At 41.1% G+C, this 21,074-nt stretch overlaps 2 protein-coding genes across 2 annotated transcripts; one reads left to right on the top strand and one right to left on the bottom strand.

Moving 5' to 3' along the window:
* Positions 1-670: 670 nt before the first annotated feature.
* Positions 671-3,911, bottom strand: LOC140366127 (insulin-like growth factor-binding protein 6). The gene is made up of 4 exons (XM_072452799.1): positions 3,125-3,911; positions 2,105-2,133; positions 1,903-2,022; positions 671-1,081 (listed from the first exon to the last, which is right to left on the bottom strand). The coding sequence occupies exons 1-4, from the start codon at positions 3,387-3,389 to the stop codon at positions 974-976; spliced, it is 522 nt and encodes a 173-aa protein (XP_072308900.1). The 5' UTR covers positions 3,390-3,911; the 3' UTR covers positions 671-973.
* Positions 3,912-6,586: 2,675 nt separating this feature from the next.
* On the top strand, positions 6,587-20,866 carry LOC140365248 (SPRY domain-containing protein 3-like). Its single transcript, XM_072451545.1, has 11 exons — positions 6,587-6,683; positions 8,232-8,378; positions 9,102-9,177; positions 12,176-12,300; positions 13,276-13,408; positions 16,216-16,404; positions 17,501-17,650; positions 17,767-17,824; positions 18,630-18,749; positions 18,824-18,948; positions 19,705-20,866. The coding sequence occupies exons 2-11, from the start codon at positions 8,251-8,253 to the stop codon at positions 19,837-19,839; spliced, it is 1,239 nt and encodes a 412-aa protein (XP_072307646.1). The 5' UTR covers positions 6,587-6,683; positions 8,232-8,250; the 3' UTR covers positions 19,840-20,866.
* Positions 20,867-21,074: the final 208 nt, after the last annotated feature.

Genomic DNA, 21,074 nt, shown 5'->3' with positions numbered 1-21,074 from the left:
ACATTTAGCCCGTGGAGAGGTTAAAAAGTAGACATAGGTTAGGCATGTCCAATTAACGGCTCGGGGGCCAAATGCGGCACTCAGACCAATTTTTTGTTGGCCCTCCGGCTTCCTGCTAAGTTGGTCCAAACAACAAAAAGCATTTTGATTTTATACCAACCTAATATTAATGTTCCAAGTCTTATTAAAGGTGTGGAGGCTCACTGAAACGATGTCAAATGCAAAATTCCGAATGATTCACTTTGTCATTCAACAAATTCGACATTGTTGGGTTGTTTGTGGCCCTCTGCTCTGTATAAGTTTCAAAATGCGACCCTCGGCGAAAAAAACCCTGCTATAGTTAGTACAGCTCATTGTATAACTACTATTACTACTACTACTACTACTACTACTATTACAACTACTACTGGGCATAAGTGGACTCATAATCGCAGGAGTGTCCAAGCATTTTTGCAGTGGAGGGTCACAAGCTGGTGGTCAATGCAGAGTGTTTGATATTTGACCTTTGATAAGACCTCAGGGCCAACAAACATGTGTCTGAGGGCCGCAGCTGCGACCTCCGGGCCATACTTTGGACACGCTGCGCCCAGTAGGGGGCACTGTTTGACATTCTATCAGCTGGCACTACTACACTGAAAGAACACGTTTTAAAGCGAATACAAAAAGGTTGGACTTTATTAAATATGACATCGTTATCATCTGACATACAATACAGCACACATTTAAATAAAGGGTCAATTTATGAAAAGTGCAAAATAAATATGGCTTAATATATTATTCGCTGTACAACAACATCATCATGACAACATAGGATGCAACAATAATAACTACATTTAAATGATAACTCTTATTTAAGCTGTGTTTTTAGATATCTTCTCTCGTGTATGTGTTGGATATGTTTATGTATTGATGTTTTTCATGAGCTGGAGCCGGTTATGTTGTTCTTCATCTTCAGTTCACGTTTTATTGTCATTTAACAGGTCCTCGAGGAGCTCTTTCGTGTCGAGTTTGGATTTAGTGGAGTCCCGTTCTCATCCACACACCAGCACTTTCCTCTCTGCCTCCGTTTGGACGACCAGCACTGCAGACACAGGTTCAGAGTTACAGAGTCAAAGGAAACTTCTACACAAACATATATACTTCTACACAAACATATATACTTCTACACAAACATATATACTTCATAAACATCCATATTTCATGTAAGAAAGACAATGTTTTAAGATGCATTTGGGACAATCACGTGACTATAAAACACATGCAATGAAACATGCAGACACATTTTAATTCAGTGTAACTTTTATGATATGTTATAATATATATAATGTGTATACTTTCATAAATAAATAAACTCTTATACTTGGCTAAGGTATACTTTAACATGAAGAAGCCCGTGGAGCATGTTTGTTAAGGCAGAACGAAGAGAGAAGGTTCAAACTCCACAGATTCTCCTTCCCTGGACCCTTTTGCTGTGAGGCCAGAGTGCTCGGACAGTGTGCACATTAGTGGCAGAGTGACTAGTGCTTTAGCCTCACAGCAAGAAGGTCCTGGGTTCCACTCTGCTTGTGTTATTTGGCACGACATTTCTTTTCCCAGTGTGTGTGACAATGTGGACGGAGAGAATTAATACAGTATTTTCCGGACTATAAGTTGCTCCTTTTTTCATAGTTTAGGCCGGAGTGCAACTTATACTTATATTTATACTTATATATATATACTTATACTCCGGAGCGACTTGTATGTGATATTATTTGTTATTTTCACACTTGCAACCGCATCTCACGCTCCAGTGCGACTTATATGTTTTCTTCTTCTCTATTATGCATTTTTTTGGCTGGTGCGACTTATAGTCCAGAAAATACGGTAACGCACTCGATTGTAACCAGATCTTCTCTTCTGTACCTGTTTCCTCTTGTAGAACCCGTCCCGGCTGCAGTTGGGCAGATAAATCTCCTGACCGGGCCCGAACGGAAGAGGCCCCGAAGCCGAGAGCAGCGTGTTCAAACGTTTACGACACGGAGCCTGGGGAGCAGAGTTCAGGTCAGGACAGAACCGCCACATTTTGTATAATCACACTATTGAGATCTTAAGCGGGTTTTAGTACCTCTTCAGGGGCTTTTGTAGGCGCCGTGTCTGCAAAGAAAATGTACACAAGTCGAGCATTAAAGACAGATTTATGATAAGATTGCTACACTGAAGATATAACGAGAATTCCCTCATAGGCTTTGTCGTACTTCCACAAACGCCACATTAAAACTGGAACTAAACTTGGACTAAACCAGGACTAAACATGGACAAGGCCAGGGCTAAACCGGGACTAGAACAGGACCAAATCAAGTCTACATCAGAATTAAACTGTGCTCAAACCAGAACCCAACATGTGTGATCGCATCCTAAACATGACAAACTGAACCACATTTTGATTTTAAAGCTTTGCAAATAAATACAATCCAGTAGTTCGCTAATAATCATAGTCTTTGCTGTAATAAGTAAGAGTTGACTTTACACTAAGCTTTACACTTATTTTGTACATAATTTAGCTGCCTTAAGTTATTTACTTTTAGACTATTAAGACTACCGTATTTTCCGGACTATAAGTCTCCCCGGCCAAAAAATGCATAATAGAGAAGAAAAAAAACATATATAAGTCGCACTGGAGTATGAAATGCGGTTGCAAGTGTGAAAATAACAAATAATATCACATATAAGTCGCTCCGGAGTATAAGTATATAAGTATAAATGTAAGTATAAGTCGCATCCCGGCCAAAACTATGAGAAAAGGTGCAACTTATAGTCCGGAAAATACGGTAATACATTAATCTCTTGAAACCTTTGCTTATCCAGGTCGATTGAGAACCAATTTTAAGTTACAAGGGTGACCTAGACTCGAGCGTCAGCAGGTTCTGAACACGTGAACATTGGGACTAAACCGGGACTAAACCTGAAACAAAACGTGGAGAAGGTCAGGACTAAACAAGAACCAGACCAGGACCAAACCACGCCCACACCAGGGACCAAGAAGTGCTCGCGTTAGGACCGAATAACAACATCACGGCCGTTCAAATTCTTGCTTGTAGATGGTAATTATTGTCATCATCGAGTAGATAAAGGTCACGATCCTCACCCGTCCGACTCGGCGCGGTGCCCGAGTTGTTCCCGCACCGTCCTCTTCCGTCCAGCAGGGTTCTCAGTGGGGTGTGGTCACCGTTTGGCGGGACACACTTCAAACCGGGCACACATTTTAAAGTGTAGACCCCGCATGGTTCTCCGGCTGCTAAAGTCCTCGCCTCCGCAGAAGGTTCAGCCGGCGTCACACGGACCGAGCTCTGGAGGGAGTCGAGCGGCTCAAGTAAAAGTAACGTCAGGAAAGTGAAGTACCACATGGCCATATACTCTGAGGGTAGAAGTCCAATTGGTGCAGTAATAGTACTAGTAAGAGGGTGCAAATGGTGCTCCAAAAGGGTCCAAGTAAAGTGGCTGCAGTGGGATCGATATGAGTAGTATTTGTAGTATTTGTTGCAGTAGCAGTCAATAATAGTAGATAATAGTAGTAGTAGTAGTAGTAGTAGTAGTAGTAGTAGTAGCAGTAGTAGTAGTCGTAGTAGTAGTAGTCGTCCCTAATAGTAGATAATAGTAGTAGTAGTTGTTGATAATAGTAGATATGAATAGAAGTAGTCACTAGTAGTAGATAATAGTAGTAGTAGTAGAAGTAGTAGTAGTAGTAGTAGTTGATAATAGTAAATAATAGTTACAGTAGTCACTAGAAGTAGAATATAATTGTAATAGTTGATAGCAGTAGAAGATAAAAGTAGTAGTAGTTGATAATAGTAGATAATAGTGGTAGTAGTGGCTAGAAGTAGAAGATATTAGTAGATAATAGTAGTAGTAGTTGTAGTAACAGTAGCAGTTCAGTTTACGTGGCAGTAGTAATAGTTGTATTTGTATTATCAGCCATAGAAGTTATTAAAAATTGCTAAAATATAGCTTGGAAACAACTTTGGTTACTCAAATTTAAGTTGAAGTTAAGATAGCAGTTGCTCAAATAATATATATATAAAATTAAAGATATTGTTCTCCAAGTTTAAGTAAATGTCGTTGAAGTAGTAATAAAAAGTAAGTAGTACTTGCAAATGCGTTCAAAGTCCAAAAGTGTAGTTCTAGTAGAAGTATCTATAGATGACGTAGTGGTTGTTAAAAGTTAAAAGCAGTAGTAGCTGGAGTAGTCGCAGTACTAGTTGTAGTTTCAGTTGTAGTAGTAAAAGTTGTAATAATAATTGTAATAGTAATAGCAGTAGTTTTAGATTTAGAAGAAGTAGCAAGTTAGAGTTGTAGTGATCGTTGGAGGTTTCAATATCCACGTGAACGACCTAAAGTAATATTTGTAGCAGTAGAACAAGTAGCAGACAAGAAAACAAAAAAAAAGTAAAAGTGCTAGTAGTAGTAGTAGTAGTAGTAGTAGTAGTAGTAGTAGGGGTATTTGCAGTCAAAGTAAAAGTGCTGGTAGTAGTCCGATCAAGTGAGCAGTGCCAAATGTGTCCGTCTTCCTCTCGGAGCATCTTAAACCTCTGCTGTCGTAGGGGGAGGAGTTTCACCGTCCTTCCCTCCCAAGTACACGCCCTCTGTCCTCCGTCCGTCCTCCGTCCGTCCTCCGTCCGTCCTCCTCTGTCACTCCAGCTTTTCCAACGTGAAGGTTTTAACGAGACGTACAAAAGTCGGACAATAATCCCGTGGTTTCCCTTTTCAACCAACACTCGGTTAAATTACTCAAATTCAGAATATACAGCAACAAATCTAATTCTTGTCGTTTTTGTCACTGGTTTCACCATGTATTCGTTTATCATAGAGTAAGAGAATAGTCATCTAGATAAGTAAATATTAAAAAGTTGGAAGATAGTCGACTAAATTAATAAATATTATAGAGTAAAGTAAATCCTGCTCCAAAACTGTACTTGCAATAGTATAAAAATGTGTCAAAATACATTGAAACGTCCTCATAAATGATTAAATCGACATGATGCAATCCCAGGCAACAGTTAATGAGTGTGCAGAGGAGGTTTCCCCCTGTTTGAGTCGACTTGTCACACATAGTTATGCACTTTAATCTGTCCACCTTAAAATTAACTCTTTGATGGTTTGAATTCCTTTGGACTGCACCGTCGGGGAATGGAAAAGGAATCGTTAAGCTCGTTTACTCCCCACGCCGCCTCAATTATAATTGTATTCTCCTGAAAGAACTCACCGCAGTGACATAAACTTAACATGTGTCAGACCAAAGGAGCGGCTCGACGCTCCGTGACTCACACGCCATTGGTCCGAGTCAGAGTTTTAAGTCCCGCCCCCGACATTCCTCTGTGAGTCACTGCCGACCTGAGGGACTTTACCACAGGGACTCATCGAGCAGCCGTATATAAGGCTTTACATTGTGCTTTGTGTCGCGTCATATGTTCACTCTTTAGTCAAACTCTTGAGGCGATTAGCTGCTTGTGGCCACAACTGCCCTGGGGCTCACTGGTGGAAATGTGCCTGCCAGTCAATCTGTTAATCATACACCATCTTGCTTAGCGTGTCAAAACACCCAAAACTGCCAGCCTCACAGTAATAGGGCGACTGCAGCACCACCTGAGCCACCGTTGCCCCAAAGTCAGTGACAAGTCTAGAAAAAGCCTAAATGTTGAAAGCTGTTCCACATTTTTAATAATGAATGAATGAATCCTTTGATGTGATTTCACTTTTCACAGCGTCTGGGCATGAATTCCAGTGCAGTTTTAATTTAATTAATTTCCAATTGTTTTCCAAGCAAACATACTAAAGGGGTTAAGTATAGGGTATATGGTTTAATAATAGTAATATTAATAAAGGTATTTGGAACATCTAGGTATTTGGGGTATAGTATAGTACCATATTAAAATGAAATAATATGACACAGTTTTTCCTACAGTTGTCATAATAATATGTAATATAATATGATGTAATATAATATATCCATCCATCCATTTTCTACCGCTTGTTCCCTTTCGGGGTCGCGGGTGACTGGAGCCTATCCCAGTGACTTCGGGCCTTAGGCGGGGTACACCCTGGACAGTGGCCAACTCGTCACAGGGCCAACACAGAGACACAGACATTACAGACAGTTCACGCTCACATTCATTCACTAGGGCCAATTTAGAGTCACCAATCTTACCTAACACATACATGTCTTTGGACGGTGGGAGGAAGCCGGAGAACCAGGAGAGAACCCACGGTAACACGGGGAGAACATGCAGACTCCACCCAGAGAGATCATGTGATGTTGGTCTGGGAATCGAACCCATGTACCCCCGTAATATAATATAATTTAATGTAATATAATATAGTATAATATAATAATATAATATGATATAATATAATATTATAATATATGATATATTATAATATAACAATATAATATAATATAATATAATATAATATAATATAATATAATATAATATAATATAATATAATATAATATAATATAATATAATAATATAATATAATATAAAAGTGGCAGGTTAAAAACAGGTTAAAAGCAGCAGCTGTGATTCTTGACTCTGATTGGCTGAGCGGCTCTGGAAGGCGGGACTTCCGCCAGCGCTGCTCGGGCACAAAGTGACAGACTTCTCTTCGTCAAATCTTCAACTAAAACAACACAACTCAGCGTTCTAAAAGTAAGATTTCAACACGATATATGTGTTTTCAAAGTTTAAGGTTTGTGTAAGTCACTTCAGTTGTAAAAAGTTCATGAAAGCCGTAAAACGACACAATGCAGCGTGTAAAGAAGCGGCGCCGGGGCCACAGTTTTCACGTTGCCTTTGCTGCTTCTGAACTGAACCTTATTTATGAACTTTGGAGCATCAACAACAGTAAACTAACGTTACATTATTAACGTTAAACCGTAACAAAGCCGGTATTATACATTCCATTGACCTAAAGTGTAGCTTAGTGTTCGCTGCTTATGAATTATGAAGATCATAACATAGATTACCTCATGGTTTCTGGTTTTACACATTTACGTTAACGTTAATGCTTTTGTTTATGTTGTATACAATATTCACATGGTAAATGGGTCAACAAGGGTTTACTACACAAGTGTAACAATGAGATACTACAAAGTGTACAGGACTTGGACATTCGTCAGAGGAACTAGTTTCAGGAAGTGAAAGACCAGTTTAATATTAAATAGAAGTGATATAATATTATTCTCTTCTAAATACTAAAGCTATTCATGTATTATATCCTGTTGTATATGCCACTTTCCAGATGTATTAAAGACCAGGATGTGTGTGGGTACAACTTTTATTATTGTGTTGACTTAATTGTGTTACTAAGGAACAGACTCGATACTCGACACTGTGGACGGAGATATGGACTAAAGGGAATTTCACAATATATATATATATATATATATATATATATATATATATATATATATATATTATATATATATATATATATATTTCACAATATTCCAGCGATATTTTCAGGAATTTGCCAAAATGTGCCTTTAAATGTCTTAAAGATTCACATTTAGCACTCGAATTAACCATTAAATGACCCACAGAAATATCACATAAGACAATGGACTTTTTTTTGAAGGTAAATTTAATAACCCAGCACATCTACAAAACGACATTTATAATATGTTTGACCTCTTTCAGTATCTCACACTTAGAGTCCACTTGGTTTCACCCAGAGGAACGACTGGACAGGACAAAGTTCACGTCATCTAAACACGAGCCCATAATGTCCATTTAAACACAAAACAATCTGCGTTCATTACATATTTTTATTATTTTTTATAACTAGTCTCTTTCAACAACAAAAAACACAGCACTTTCTTTGGGTTGCTACGTCGTCTTCGTTTAAAGCTGTATTACGGTCTAATTGTCCTGTTAATGCGTTTTGTTTTAGCATCAGTTCTGCTTCAAATGAGTCTAGTTTTGATAGTAGTTTTGGTATTGATTAATATCTGATTTTCAATACTTTACATTGTGATACAAGTTCTGTTATGGCTCAGGATCATTCTAAAACTCTTCAGGAACAGGAACGGTCAAAATGTGTCCTATAATTACACTATTAGAGTTTGTGTTCATCTTTTTATACATCACACTGGAATTGAACCCTCGATCTTCTGGTAACAGGGTGACCAGGGCGCCGCCGCGGCTCATCTCACTTTCGGACGCGACTGTGACTGCGCGCGCGTGTTTCCGTTTCAGTTTGTGATGAGCAGAAGCGATGGACGACATAAACCTTCACTATCGGTTTCTCAACTGGAGGCGACGCATCCGAGAGATCCGCGAAGTGCGAGCCGTGCGCTACCGGGAGCGGCTCAAGCGCATGCGGCGGGACGGCGACGTCATCAGGTAACGGACCCGACGCGTCAGGCCCGTTCGAACAGCACGTGTGATGTGTCAAACCATGTTATAACGTCATCAAATACACACCTGGAGTTCTATTTAGCGTCATTAGCCCTGTTTACGAGGTCCTCTTGCTTCCGATACTGATCCGATACTCGTTACTCTGTCATGAGTGTTTAAATATATTCTCATTAGCGTATTATTATGGCATTAACAGCTCTTAATCATTCAGAAAGTTTTGATAACGAGAAAGTAAACTGGTATCGGTTCACGTTAGCCTGACGGGGGAAGCTGGCTTTTGTCTTTTAACCATTGTAATTCTCTTTGCTGCCAGCAGATAGAGTTCTAACACCAGTCCTGACGAGGGACCGCCTGCCTGCCTGACTGGTTTTCAGTAGATGCATTAGTATAATAGGTTCTAAAACCTGAGCTACAAAGAATACCGTATTTTATAAGTCGCACCGGGGTATAAGTCGCACCAGCCCAAAAATGCATAATAGAGAAGAAAAAAACATATATAAGTCGCACTGGAGTATGAAATGCGGTTGCAAGTGTGAAAATAACAAATAATATTACATATAAGTCGCTCCGTATAGTTATAAGTATAAATATAAGTATAAATTGCACCCCGGCCAAAACTATCAAAAAAGGTGTGACTTATAGTCCGGAAAATACGGTAAACTGTATATAATTCCACCTTTTTGAAGTGTGTGTTTGTCTTCTTTGCAGGTATCAGGGAAACGCAGATGAAGTGGGCTGTTTTGTGGCTGCCAGACCTTTGTCAAAAAGAAATCGATATTTTGAAGTAAGTTTTGTCATTCTACTTTTTCACCTCCAGGGGCAACACATCACACATGTTCTAAATGTGTGGCAGAAGTAGAAATGTGTGTTAGGGTTTGTTACGTTCGATTTATTATCATTTTCAACTTGATGTCATTTTCTCCGAACAAATGAAACTGGTTTGAAGAATACCGTATTTTCCGGAGTATAAGTCGCACCAGCCAAAAAATGCATAATAGAGAAGAAAAAAACGGTTGCAAGTGTGAAAATAACAAATAATGTCACATATAAGTCACTCCGGAGTATAAGTATATAAGTATAAATATATGTATAAGTCACACCCCGGACAAAACTATGAAAAAAGGTGAGACTTATAGTTCGGAAAATACAGTAAATAATGGGAGTGTCTACAGAGCGGCCGAAACTGCTAGGCTATTTTGTGCCGCGGCTCCTGCCGGGTTAGACCGCGGCGGGTTAGGGTCAGGGTTAAGCTTCGTACAGACCGGTGCGGCCGATTCGCGCCCGACGCAGAATGTGAGCGCGTGTACATTAGAAAGGTTTACGCATCGGACGCGCGTTCTCGACGCCCCGGGCACTATACACAGGCGCGCGTACGGCGCGCTCGAGCTGTCTGCGCACATGCGCAGTAGAGGTGTTGTCGCATGAGCAGTGGAGTTGTTGTCGGTGTGGCCTTTCATTGTGTAAAATGGCGGATATCGAGAGTGTTGTTTTCGGGCTCGGCGGTGAAGAAGGAAGAAGTGGAGGGTTCCACGAGAATAACGGAAATGCGAGGGGAAATGAATACGTACGTACGTCACTGGAGCGTCAGCTCTGATTGGCTGCTGCGGCTGTGGCGCATCGGGCTACAGAGACCTGAACATATCTGAACAAGTAGCGCCGGCCGCCTCGGCCGCCTCATACGCGCGCTCAAAGTGTTGAGAGCGTAAGAAAACGCAAAAACGAAGAAATGGCGCCGCGGGAAACGCACTACGCGCTTGACGTGTGTTTACTATAGACTTTGAATGTAAACTGGACGCTTCAGCCGCGGCGGTGTGGACGGGCCTTTAGGGTTAAGGTTAGGGTTAGCCATGAGGCTATATGGCCGTGCCGTGGCTCCTGAAACTGCTGGGCTATTTGACCGCTCTGTAGCCACGGCCGTAAATAATAGATAATGCTTTTTCTGACAGTCAAAGACAATTTAACATTATTTATTCACTTCACACCTGGTGGTGGAATGTAGTGCAGCCACAGCTGCCCTGGGGCATGACGATTGGAAATAACTTATCCTTGATTAAAATGGAATAAATGAAACAGTTTGCACATGTAAGACGACGTGTTGTATGTTGTAAAAGCAGGTCCTGATAAATCCGGGAGCCGCTCGCTTTGCTAACGTGAAGCTTTAGCACGACAATACCAGCAATGTGCCAAAAGGTCAACGTTCAACTCTGCCTAAAGCCCGCTGTGACACCGAGAGTGACCGGCTCAGGTTCCCACCCACAGTGTCCACATTATAATCTAAAAGTATCATCGAGGTGTGTTTTTTATTGCCGTCATGCTCGTTCGACGTGATAAATGACCCTGACTCCGTTCAACCTGTTCAAACTGATCAGACTCAAACCTTCTTCTTCTGAATCTTCTTTCTATTCATGAATTCTGTGACTCACTGGAAACATCTGAGCGGAAAGAAGAGAAGGTTCAAAGAGAATCCACGCTCTTCCACCGAAACTATGACTCTCAGAACTCCACACAATAGATTGTTTTGGCCAGGTTTCCACAGCAAAATCCCCCTTTTATTTACGAGTTTAGAGCCGCTGTGTGCGATTTAAAAGTGTCAAAGTTATTATAACACATTCATGCGTTCACTATGGAAGAAACTAAAGCATATTTGGAATAAAGAGGAAATTGTGACACACTCTAAAATACCTCCAAATGTATTGTAATGTTTGAGAAACTACTAAGACCTTCTTATAAGTGAATTACTGAACTATTTTCATTCATAAGAGGCGGAAATGATTCTCTATTGAAATATAATAATAATAATAATAATAATATAGAGTTGGTGGTGGAATAGTCCCAACAATTTTCTATTGTTTTATGCTTCTGATGCATTATTATGATTGAGATAAGATAAGATATTCCTTTTATTGTCCACACATGGGGGAAATTTCGTTGTTATGGGTTATTATGATTATGATTTATTATTATTATTATGATTATTTATCAGAAAGTACTTTTATTCATCCTCAAGGGGATACTGTTTTTGTTACAGAGCAGTAGAAGAAACACATACAATTAAACAATAAAATACAATAAATCTGACTTTTTATCAACTAAACCTCAGTGAAAATAAACTTAGATCCAAACTTAACTTGTACAAATATAATACCCTCCCAACAGATTTACATATTTGTGCACAAAAAGTGAGATAATGAAGAGAATATTGCACATTGTGGAGTGAATGAAGGGAAAGACATTTTTGGGGGAAATGTATTTGATAAAATCCAAGACCAAGAACAGACATTTCATCTTGAAATGCAGTTTAAAAATAATAACAGATTAGAGAACATGGTGAATAGGTGTACGTATGCTAACGCTAACACCTTCAGCTACATGAGGCACAGACAGAACTGTGGTAAGTGTCTGGTATGTTAACGTAACATATTAACAGTTATTCAGATAACTATAGCATAAAGAACATGCTAACAAGTTTACCAAAGCATCAGTTTTACCCCAAATCACTAAATCCATTGAATTCTTCTTCCTCTGTGTCACTTCTAAACAACTCCACAAACTCCAGAGGAAGAGGAAGTGCAGATTCTTCTTCTGCGTCGCTTAGAGCCTAGAGCGCCCTCTTGTGGTTGCCAGTGTGAAAATAACAAATAATATCACATTTACGTATAAGTTGCAGCCAGGTCAAAACTATGAAAAGGGTGCGACTTATAGTCCGGAAAATACGGTAGGCCTGATTAATGACGTCTTGATTATTTTATGGATTGTATTTGTTTGTTTGTGTGTGCGTGCAGGTGACGATCGTGGACTCGGGCGTGCGTGGCATGATCTCTGTGGGTCTGGTGCCTCAGTCGTACAAACTGGACCATCAGCCTGGCGAGCTCCCCAACTCTGTGGCCTTCCACGCCGACGACGGCAAGTACGTGTCCGAGCCCGGGACCGTTACGCTCAATTCAAAAGCCCCAAGTTGAATCATCGTGATCTGCAAATATCTTGATCATATTCTTGGTCCAGAACCAGGTCTAATGCAGAACTGAACCTAGACTAAACCTAGACTGAACCTAGACTGAACCTAGACTAAACCTAGACTGAACCTAGACTAAACCTAGACTGAACCTAGACTGAACCTAGACTGAACCTAGACTGAACCTAGACTGAACCTAGACTGAACCTAGACTAAACCTAGACTGAACCTAGACTAAACCTAGACTGAACCTAGACTGAACCTAGACTGAACCTAGACTGAACCTAGACTGAACCTAGACTGAACCTAGACTGAACCTAGACTAAACCTAGACTAAACCTAGACTAAACCTAAATTAAAGCTAGACTAAACCTAGACTGAACCTAGACTAAACCTAGTAGACTAAACCTAGACTAAGCCTAGACTGAACCCAGTCCAAACCTAGACTGATGCTGAATCTAGACTAAACCTAGACTAAACCTAGACTAAACCTAGACTGAATCTAGACTGAATCTAGACTAAACCTAGATTGAATCTAGACTGAATCTAGACTAAACCTAGACTGAATCTAGACTGAACCTAGACTGAATCTAGACTGAACCTAGACTAAACCTAGACTGAACCTAGACTGAACCTAGACTGAACCTAGACTGAACCTAGACTGAACCTAGACTGAACCGAGACTGAACCGAGACTGAACCGAGACTGAACCGAGACTGAACCGAGACTGAACCGAGACTGAACCGAGACTGAACTGTGGTCTGAATGGAGACAACGTGACCCATGTGTCTGTATTCGGCCTGAGACAACGTGACCCATGTGTCTGTATTCGGCCTGAGACAACGTGACCCATGTGTCTGTATTCGGCCTGAGACAGTGTGACCCATGGAGCTCGAATTGGTAAATGGATGGTAAATGTTTCCCGCTCAGGCTGTACAACGGGAGCACGGTGGGGCAGCAATTTGGGTCCAAGTGCTGCCGTGGCGACCGGATCGGCTGTGGCATCAGTCCTGAGCCGGAGGACGGACAGATCACCGTGTTTTTCACAAAGAACGGGAAAGAGGTGAGTGCAGTCACGAGACAGGTTTGGTCCAGGAGTACTTTCCCTGTGGTTATTGTCAGAACCAAAAGTGAAACACTGAAAAGTAAAGTCCTGAGTCATGACTAGAAAACAAAAGAGATTGTTATTTTCTTTGACTAAGGCGAGATGCTGCAGGTCAATACATGCTTTCGCGGTGACGTCATACATCCGGGACTTCCCCATAGCGGCCATTTTGAAAGGGGCACGCGATATACTAGCAACCACCACGACTGCGTCCTTTTCTAAGGTCATAATGAGCTACGAATACTTTGATTGTTTAGACGATAACGGCAAACTAAGGTACACGACAAAGCTCTCATTCCTTGGTCTGACAACAGAGCAATGTCCTTACAGAACGCAGGTTTTTGGCATTTTGGCCTCATATCCTGGATATCGTATGTAGTAGATGTGCTGTTGTGCCCCTTTCAAAATGGCGGACTCGGTTGCTACTGTACAAGTTCCCGGATGTGCGAACGCATGTAATGGAAAGAACAGAATATATGACAAGTTTTTAATCGTGGTTTCATAAAGAAATAAGGCATTTTATGTGAAAAAAAAAACACCTAAACATTTAAATTTAAACTGAAAAATGGACAGAACCAGGTTTTAATTTCTTACTCACAGAAGAGATTTAAGATTTCTGATTTCGTTTTTGTGTAAACTCGATTAGACAAAAAATTGGCCTGAAATTTCAAATTTTGCCTAATTTTTTGACTTAAATCTTTAATAAATCAGACATAGAAATATATATACCGGTAAACAAATCCTTCAGTACTTACCATCAAAATCTTGTTAAAGAAAAGTTTGTTGATTACCATATTTACCGTAAGTCGCACCTTTTTTCATAGTTTTGGCCGGGGTGTGACTTATACTTATATTTATATACTTATACTCCGGAGTGACTTATATGTGATATTATTTGTTATTTTCACACTTGCAACCGCATTTATATATGTTTTTTTCTTCTCTATTATGCATTTTTTGGCTGGTTAAACTTTTAGTCCGGTGCGACTTATAGTCTGGAAAATACGGTATTTGTCGTGGCTCTGCTCACGTCTGTGGGGTCAATACATGGATCTATTATATTATGGGTCAATGTGATTCCAACATGCCACACCAGGAACTTTACAGCAGCCAATCAGAGCAGCCGTACAGCGCCAGGCTCAAGCAGTTTGATCGAACTTTTGCATTTCATCACGTTTTTGTTTTATTAGTTCCTGTAACCCTTTATTATTATACGTTTTTTGGGTTGTTTCACGAGGTCGCACTTCTTGTCCGATTTCCGTCATTCAAGGATCTTTTTGTCATGTAATGTTTGTAACCCAGGGTAAAATCCACTAGTTTTATGCCCAGTCTTTAAAATTCCCGCCACGTTACAGTCCTTGAATCACTAAGTCACATGTCCTAACAAATGTTCACACCCAGCCAATCACACTGCAGAGCAGTTCAACACCTGTGCCCAGACTTCCTCCCAATCAGAAGTGTGGGGGCGGAGCTTGGAACAACACCTGCTCAGGTCAGCTCTAAACCAAACACCGTATTTTCCGGACTATAAGTCACACCGGCCAAAAAATGCACAATGGAGTATGAAATGCGGTTACAAGTGTGAAAATAACAAATAATATCACATATAAGTCGCTCCGGAGTATATAAGTATAAATATAAGTATAGGTCGCACCCCGGGCAAAACTATGAAAACCATGACTTTTAGTATGGAAAATATGGTATTTCTAGTTTTCTAATTCTAGTCAAAGACTCACTCTTTACCTTTTTGTAGAACCAGCCAACTTCATGTCACCTTAATATCGATCAATGGGATCGGTGAGTCTGAACATTTGTGGTTTGGTGAATTCATTGTTTGTTAGCCAATATCCTATCTAGCATTAGCTGCTACACGCTAATGCTAACATGTGGACTAGGCCAACAGCCTTGTTCAACCTGCATTAGGTGTTGCCCTTAGATATTTTTTACCATTTGTGTTGAACTGTTTAATGTACAAATATTGCATATTGATGCCATGGTATTTAAACTTTTTACTGTATATTGTGTACACTGTTAAGAAGGAAGATCTTACTCATAGTCTGTCTTAATTTAGTAAAATCTCACGTTTAACCTCCTTGATAAGTTGACAGCTCTGCATCTGCTTTTGTGTGTTTACTGTCCAACACCCAAGTAGTCAACTTTAGGTCTTCTGTTTTCCTATACTAGTCTTTCTATTTCTACATTAGTAACAAACTGATGAACTAATAACCTGTTACATGTTTCTCTTGGTATTCCTTGGTCTTGTACTTGTTTCGGGATTTGTGGTCAAAGTTGCAATTTTTCTATATTTTAGAGTGGCGGAATTTCAGAAGTTGCACTTTGTAGTTCTACTTTGTAGTTCTAGTACTTGTAGTACAAGAACTACAACTTTTTTATTTATTTATTTTTTACGGTACTGTATAGCATAAAACGCATACTTTGAAGACGTACAATTACAGTAGATGGCGGTAATGTAACACTTGGATACCAACCTTCATAAAACACCAAAGAAGAAGACTTTGTAGTTGTTTTTGTCACACCCTGTTCAATCACGTGACACTCATGTGTGCGTTACTGCGGTGCTTCATGTGAGACAAATAACCGCTGCAAAATGTCCTCATGTCGGTGGATTTTAAGTCTTAAAAATCACAGAATATTTTAAAATCCTCTCGTGGTTGTAGTTCACCTCTACTGACCACCAGAGGGCGGTGCAGTTGCCTCAGTGACAGTGATAAGAGCCTGTTGTGTGTGTGTGTGTGTGTGTGTAGGTGGGCAGCGTGGACGTGCCCTGCTCTCCGGACCCCCTGTTCCCCGCCGTGGGCATGCACTCTCTGGGGGAGGAGGTGCTGCTGGACCTGAACGCAGAGTGGGGCCCGGAGGACGACGAGGGCCTCATGATCGTGGACAGCCATGAGGACGACTGGGCCCGAGTCCACGACGTCAAAGTCCTGGGAACGGTGAGTCTGAGCCAGCGTCGCCGTTAAAACCATGACGACGCGACCAACTTTCGGTGTGAGAAAGTGGCATAAACGGCCAGATAAATTAGCACTTTGAATTTTGGTTTGCTCTGGCGTAGAGATTGAATTGAAATTACTTATTTTTTGCCTCCTAAATTTTTTTTTAATTTTTTTTTACAAACAATATGCAGTTCCTTTAATTTTAATTGAGATACATTATTTTGATTTTTTTTTTCCACAACTAATCCTATTTCTGTTGTAGTTTTAAATGGCATTTGTTAAAAGTCCTTCGGTTTAGGAAATCAATATGGAAAGCGGCCATTTTAATTTGTTTTTAATAAGACTAAATCAAATTGAAAATGGTGATGGGCACTGTAGCCCTTACAGTTCTAATGTAACCTGTATAATCAGTTAAAGTGCTCATGAGGTTAGACTACTTACTTTACACAATTATACTAAACATTTTACTACAAGTGTTGCCAGATTTTCCCCCAGTTTAACCATTTTGGCGAAACTCATTCCGAAAACCCATTCACTAAACTCATCAAGTCTTTTATCTACTCTTTGTTCATTTCTGTTTAGTTTTTACCTCGACACGTTTCGTTGAGCGTTTGTCGCCGTCCTCGCTCGATGAGGCCTCTGAGGACGGTGACAAACGGTGATTCTGGTGATTTGTTACTTTCCGACTGGACATGAGCAAAGAAGGGCTAAAATCCATATAATGTACACAATGGTTATAATTAGTACGCTGGAGCCACAGCCAGGGACAAACAGAGACTACAGTGCATTGTGTGCTCTGCTGAGATATATGTAAACTCAACTGTAAATGTATGTGCATATTAAGCCTACTTAATTTTTTTTTATCTGATGTAGACTTAAATTGTTCTTGTGTTGCACCGAATCACCAAGACAAGTTTCTATGTTTGTGAATTCTGTTCATTGATAATGGCAATAAACCCATTCTGATTCTGAAATGGACAAATAATAACGCCTGACATCCCTGGTCTGGTGTGTCGTATGTGTGTCGTGTGTGTGTCGTGTGTGTGTGTCATCTATTGTGTGTGTTTGGGGCATCTATTGTGTGTGTTTGGGGCAGACGCTGGAGTACATGGGCCGGGGCAAAAGCATCATGGACGTGGGTCTGGCCCAGGCGCGGCGTCCCCTCGACACGCGCTTCCATTACTACGAGCTGGAGATCACGGACCCCGGAGAGAAGTGCTACATCGCCCTAGGACTGGCACGAAAGGTCAGAGGGCGTCGTGACGGGGGTGGACTGGGACCGGGACTCCGACGTTGATGACCTGACAATAGAAAGGGCTCGGTTTTGTGGCGTTTTAACAACAGTCGTGTTGTTTTTTTCAGGACTATCCCAAAAACAGACACCCGGGTTGGAGCAGAGGATCCATCGCGTATCATGCAGGTGAGTTTATGGTCATTGTTTCACCAGGTTGTAAAAGAATATGAAAATCTTTGACATGTTGAAAGAATCTTTTGGCTCGGAGAAACGGGACATTTATTTATTTACCGTATTTTCTGGACTATAAGTCGCACCAGCCAGAAAATGCATAATGGAGAAGAAAAAAACATACACAAGTTGCACTGGAGTATGAAATGTGGTTGCAAGTGTGAAAATAACAAATAATATCACATATAAGTCGTTCCGGAGTATAAGTATATAAGTATAAATATAAGTATAAGTCGCACCCCGGCCAAAACTATGAAAAAATGTGCAACTTATAGTCCGGAAAATACGGTAATTCATATTTATAAAGGCACATAAATGAGGAACAATGTATGAATAAACAATATTAATAATCAGGACAAACATGCTACTAAATATAATCAAAATAAATATAAAAGAGAAGGTAATTTTGTTTTGACAGACGAAGAATGGGAAATATATGTAGGAAAACTACAAAATCACATGTGTGGAAGGAACTCTGTTGGACAAATGTGTCACGTTTCTTCATGTTCTACTGCTGGAGAAACTGTGGTCATCAAGCGGCTCATCGTTACCGCGCGATCTGCCCTGTCAGTCACAAATACCGAGATCGATCAGGCGCCATCGATATCGCGGTGCGGACGTAGAACCCCGGCCGTGGAGATGATTAGTGGATACCTGTGGAGGACGAGAAATGAGCCTAAAAACCGACATTTACGCTAAAGTTGAGCACAGACCGTCTCGGATTATGTGTAATTATGTGCGGTTTGTTCCCCCATTGCAGACGACGGGAAGCTGTTCAGCGGCAGCGGCGTCGGCGATGCCTTCGGCCCGCGCTGTTCCGAGGGCGACGTCATGGGCTGCGGCATCATGTTCCCGCGAGACTTCACCTGCGACAGCGAAGGTGCGGCTCGCTTGGATCGCGTTATCGCCCCAAAAAACCCGCTCGCTCACTCACTCGCCCCGTTGTTTCCGCAGAGGACGAAAACGAGTGGGACGTGGAGGTGTTCGCCAAACCCAGCGAAGTCCAGAACGACCTCTACTTCAACGAGGAGGAGGACGAGGAGGGCGCGGAGGAGCCGGAGGACGCCAGGAAGGTCACGGTGAGGAAGGTCATTTGTAGTTTTGAGTCAAGGAGTCTGGTAAAATAAGAAGAACCTTGAAACGAATAATAGAATCCAGTTTGTTGAGTTTCGAACTACTTCATAAAAGCCAGAGCCATTCTACTGCCTGAGAATGTGCGCCAGGAAAACACCAAACACCAGAAAAACACTAGGTAAATACCAGTAAACACCAGCAAAATGCCAGGTAAACGCTAAGTAAACGCTAAGTAAACGCTAAGTAAACGCTAAGTAAACGCTAAGTAAACGCTAAGTAAACGCTAAGTAAACGCTAAGTAAACGCTAAGTAAACGCTAAGTAAACGCTAAGTAAACGCTAAGTAAACGCTAAGTAAACACAATAGGCCATTTACTGAGCCAGTGTCCGGTATCTACAGCATGGGGGCTCTGAGCTTGTAATTGGTTGTTGTTGAACTGCTGCTTCAGACGCGTATTGTTCTGAGATCTATCTCTCGACGCCTCCCTGCTAAATCCGTACTTTGCATCTTTGTATTTCTGTCACCGGTGTAACTTTTTTCTTTGCTTCTAAAACGATCATGTCCCGAAACATCACAAAATACTCCTGACATATGATGGAGATGGTACATTCAAGCACCAATCCATGGAGAATAATTATATGACGCTAAAAAAACTTTCCTTGCGACTCTTTTCGTGTAAAGATGGAGCGGAACGTTCCAGACGCCTGGAAAAACTACAAACGCAATTTGAAGTTTTACCGTTAAATGTGTTCGTTTCGCAGGTTTTTTTCACTCGTAACGGGAAGGTGGTCGGTCGTAAGGAGGTGGCGCTGCCGTCCGGAGGGTTCTACCCCACGATCGGGATGATGAGCACGGGCGAAAAGGTCAAAGTGGACCTGCATCCTCTGAGCGGCTGAAACGACGAGTACTTGCAGAGAACGCCAGGAAAACATTAAGAAAACACCAAGAAAACACCATAAAAAAACACCTGGAAACCGCAAGAAAACCCAAAGAAAACACAGGAAAATGTAAGAAAACACCGGGAAAACATCAGGGAAATGCCATAAAAGCACAAAGAAAACACAGTAAAACACCATTAAAAACACAAGAAAACCCCATTAAAAACCCCATGAAAACATCATAAAAACACAAGAAAACACCATTTAAAACACAAAGAAAACGCCTGGAAAACGCAAGAAAACACCATAAAAGCACCAAGAAAACACCAAGAAAACACGGCAAAACACAAGAAGATACTGGAAAATGCAAGAAAATGCCATAAAAACACCAAGAAAACAAAGGAAAACGCCTTGAAAAGCCAAAGTGTGAAACACAAACTGAGCCGGGGCCGCACACAGTCGCCTGACGCTGTTTTACGCCGGTCGCAAACGCTCGAACCAAAATGTGCTTTGAATCCTAATCGTCTTATTAATTAATGTATACTTTTCTAATGAGGAAGTCACTCTAGGGCTGCACAGAACCGGAAACACAGCGTGCAATCATTACTTTGACTATTGCAATAAAGCAAAGTGCATAAATATAAATACTAAACACATAACGTGACTTTGCCGGTTTTATTGTGCAGCTCTATCTCTTTCCAAAGCTGATACTTGTTTGTAACCAAATCAATCTCACCTTTTGTTCATCTTTAACGCCAAAACGTGCCATCCAGCGCTTTACCTCCACCTGCTGGCCTTCTGCGGTATCGCACTAAACCCACTGCGCCTCTCTTCTGCTGAATGTCCCACGTTTTGCTGGACGCGGAGTGTTTTTGGCGGGGCTTCTGTCACGCTCACGAAGGACAATCTTATTAGGCACACGTTTAGTCACAAAAGAACGTGCTGGAAACGGACCGAAGCTCGACTTGACCCTCGCAAAGTTCACGTATGCAATGATCGTTTGACAAATGTCTTTTTTTCTGACAGGGTTGTGTGCAATAAAAGTTAAAAAAATGTGGCATCACTATGTGTCGAGTGTCGTGGGCGAGTGTTTTTTAATATGACAGTTAATTGTACACATCCATGCACAGTATATGAAAGGAAAAGACCAGTGAGTTATGATAAAGGCGAGAGGGCGTGGCATCTGTTCTATGGCCATCTTTCCAGGGCAGAAAGAGCGACATTTTAATCGATAATCATATAAAACCGGGCGA

This window comes from Eucyclogobius newberryi, unplaced genomic scaffold (genome assembly GCF_026437365.1).
Source record: "Eucyclogobius newberryi isolate DKJ021-1_F unplaced genomic scaffold, fEucNew1.0.hap1 SCAF_19, whole genome shotgun sequence".
Taxonomy (NCBI): Eukaryota; Metazoa; Chordata; class Actinopteri; order Gobiiformes; family Gobiidae; genus Eucyclogobius; species Eucyclogobius newberryi.
The sequence above is the reverse complement of the archived record's forward strand: the minus strand, read 5'-3'. Positions and strand labels throughout refer to the sequence as shown.

Bases quoted from the DNA above. Each gene is read 5' to 3' on its own strand.
- LOC140366127 (XM_072452799.1), bottom strand. From the start codon at position 3,389: ATGGCCATGTGGTACTTCACTTTCCTGACGTTACTTTTACTTGAGCCG. The intron at 2,134-3,124 runs GTGAGGATCGTG...TTTTCTTTGCAG, and splicing joins CACCGCGCCGAGTCGGACGG to ACACGGCGCCTACAAAAGCC. The intron at 2,023-2,104 runs GTACTAAAACCC...TCTGCTCCCCAG, and splicing joins CTACAAAAGCCCCTGAAGAG to GCTCCGTGTCGTAAACGTTT.
- LOC140365248 (XM_072451545.1), top strand. From the start codon at position 8,251: ATGGACGACATAAACCTTCACTATCGGTTTCTCAACTGGAGGCGACGC. The intron at 13,409-16,215 runs GTGAGTGCAGTC...GTGTGTGTGTAG, and splicing joins TCACAAAGAACGGGAAAGAG to GTGGGCAGCGTGGACGTGCC. The intron at 17,825-18,629 runs GTGAGTTTATGG...CCCCCATTGCAG, and splicing joins ATCCATCGCGTATCATGCAG to ACGACGGGAAGCTGTTCAGC.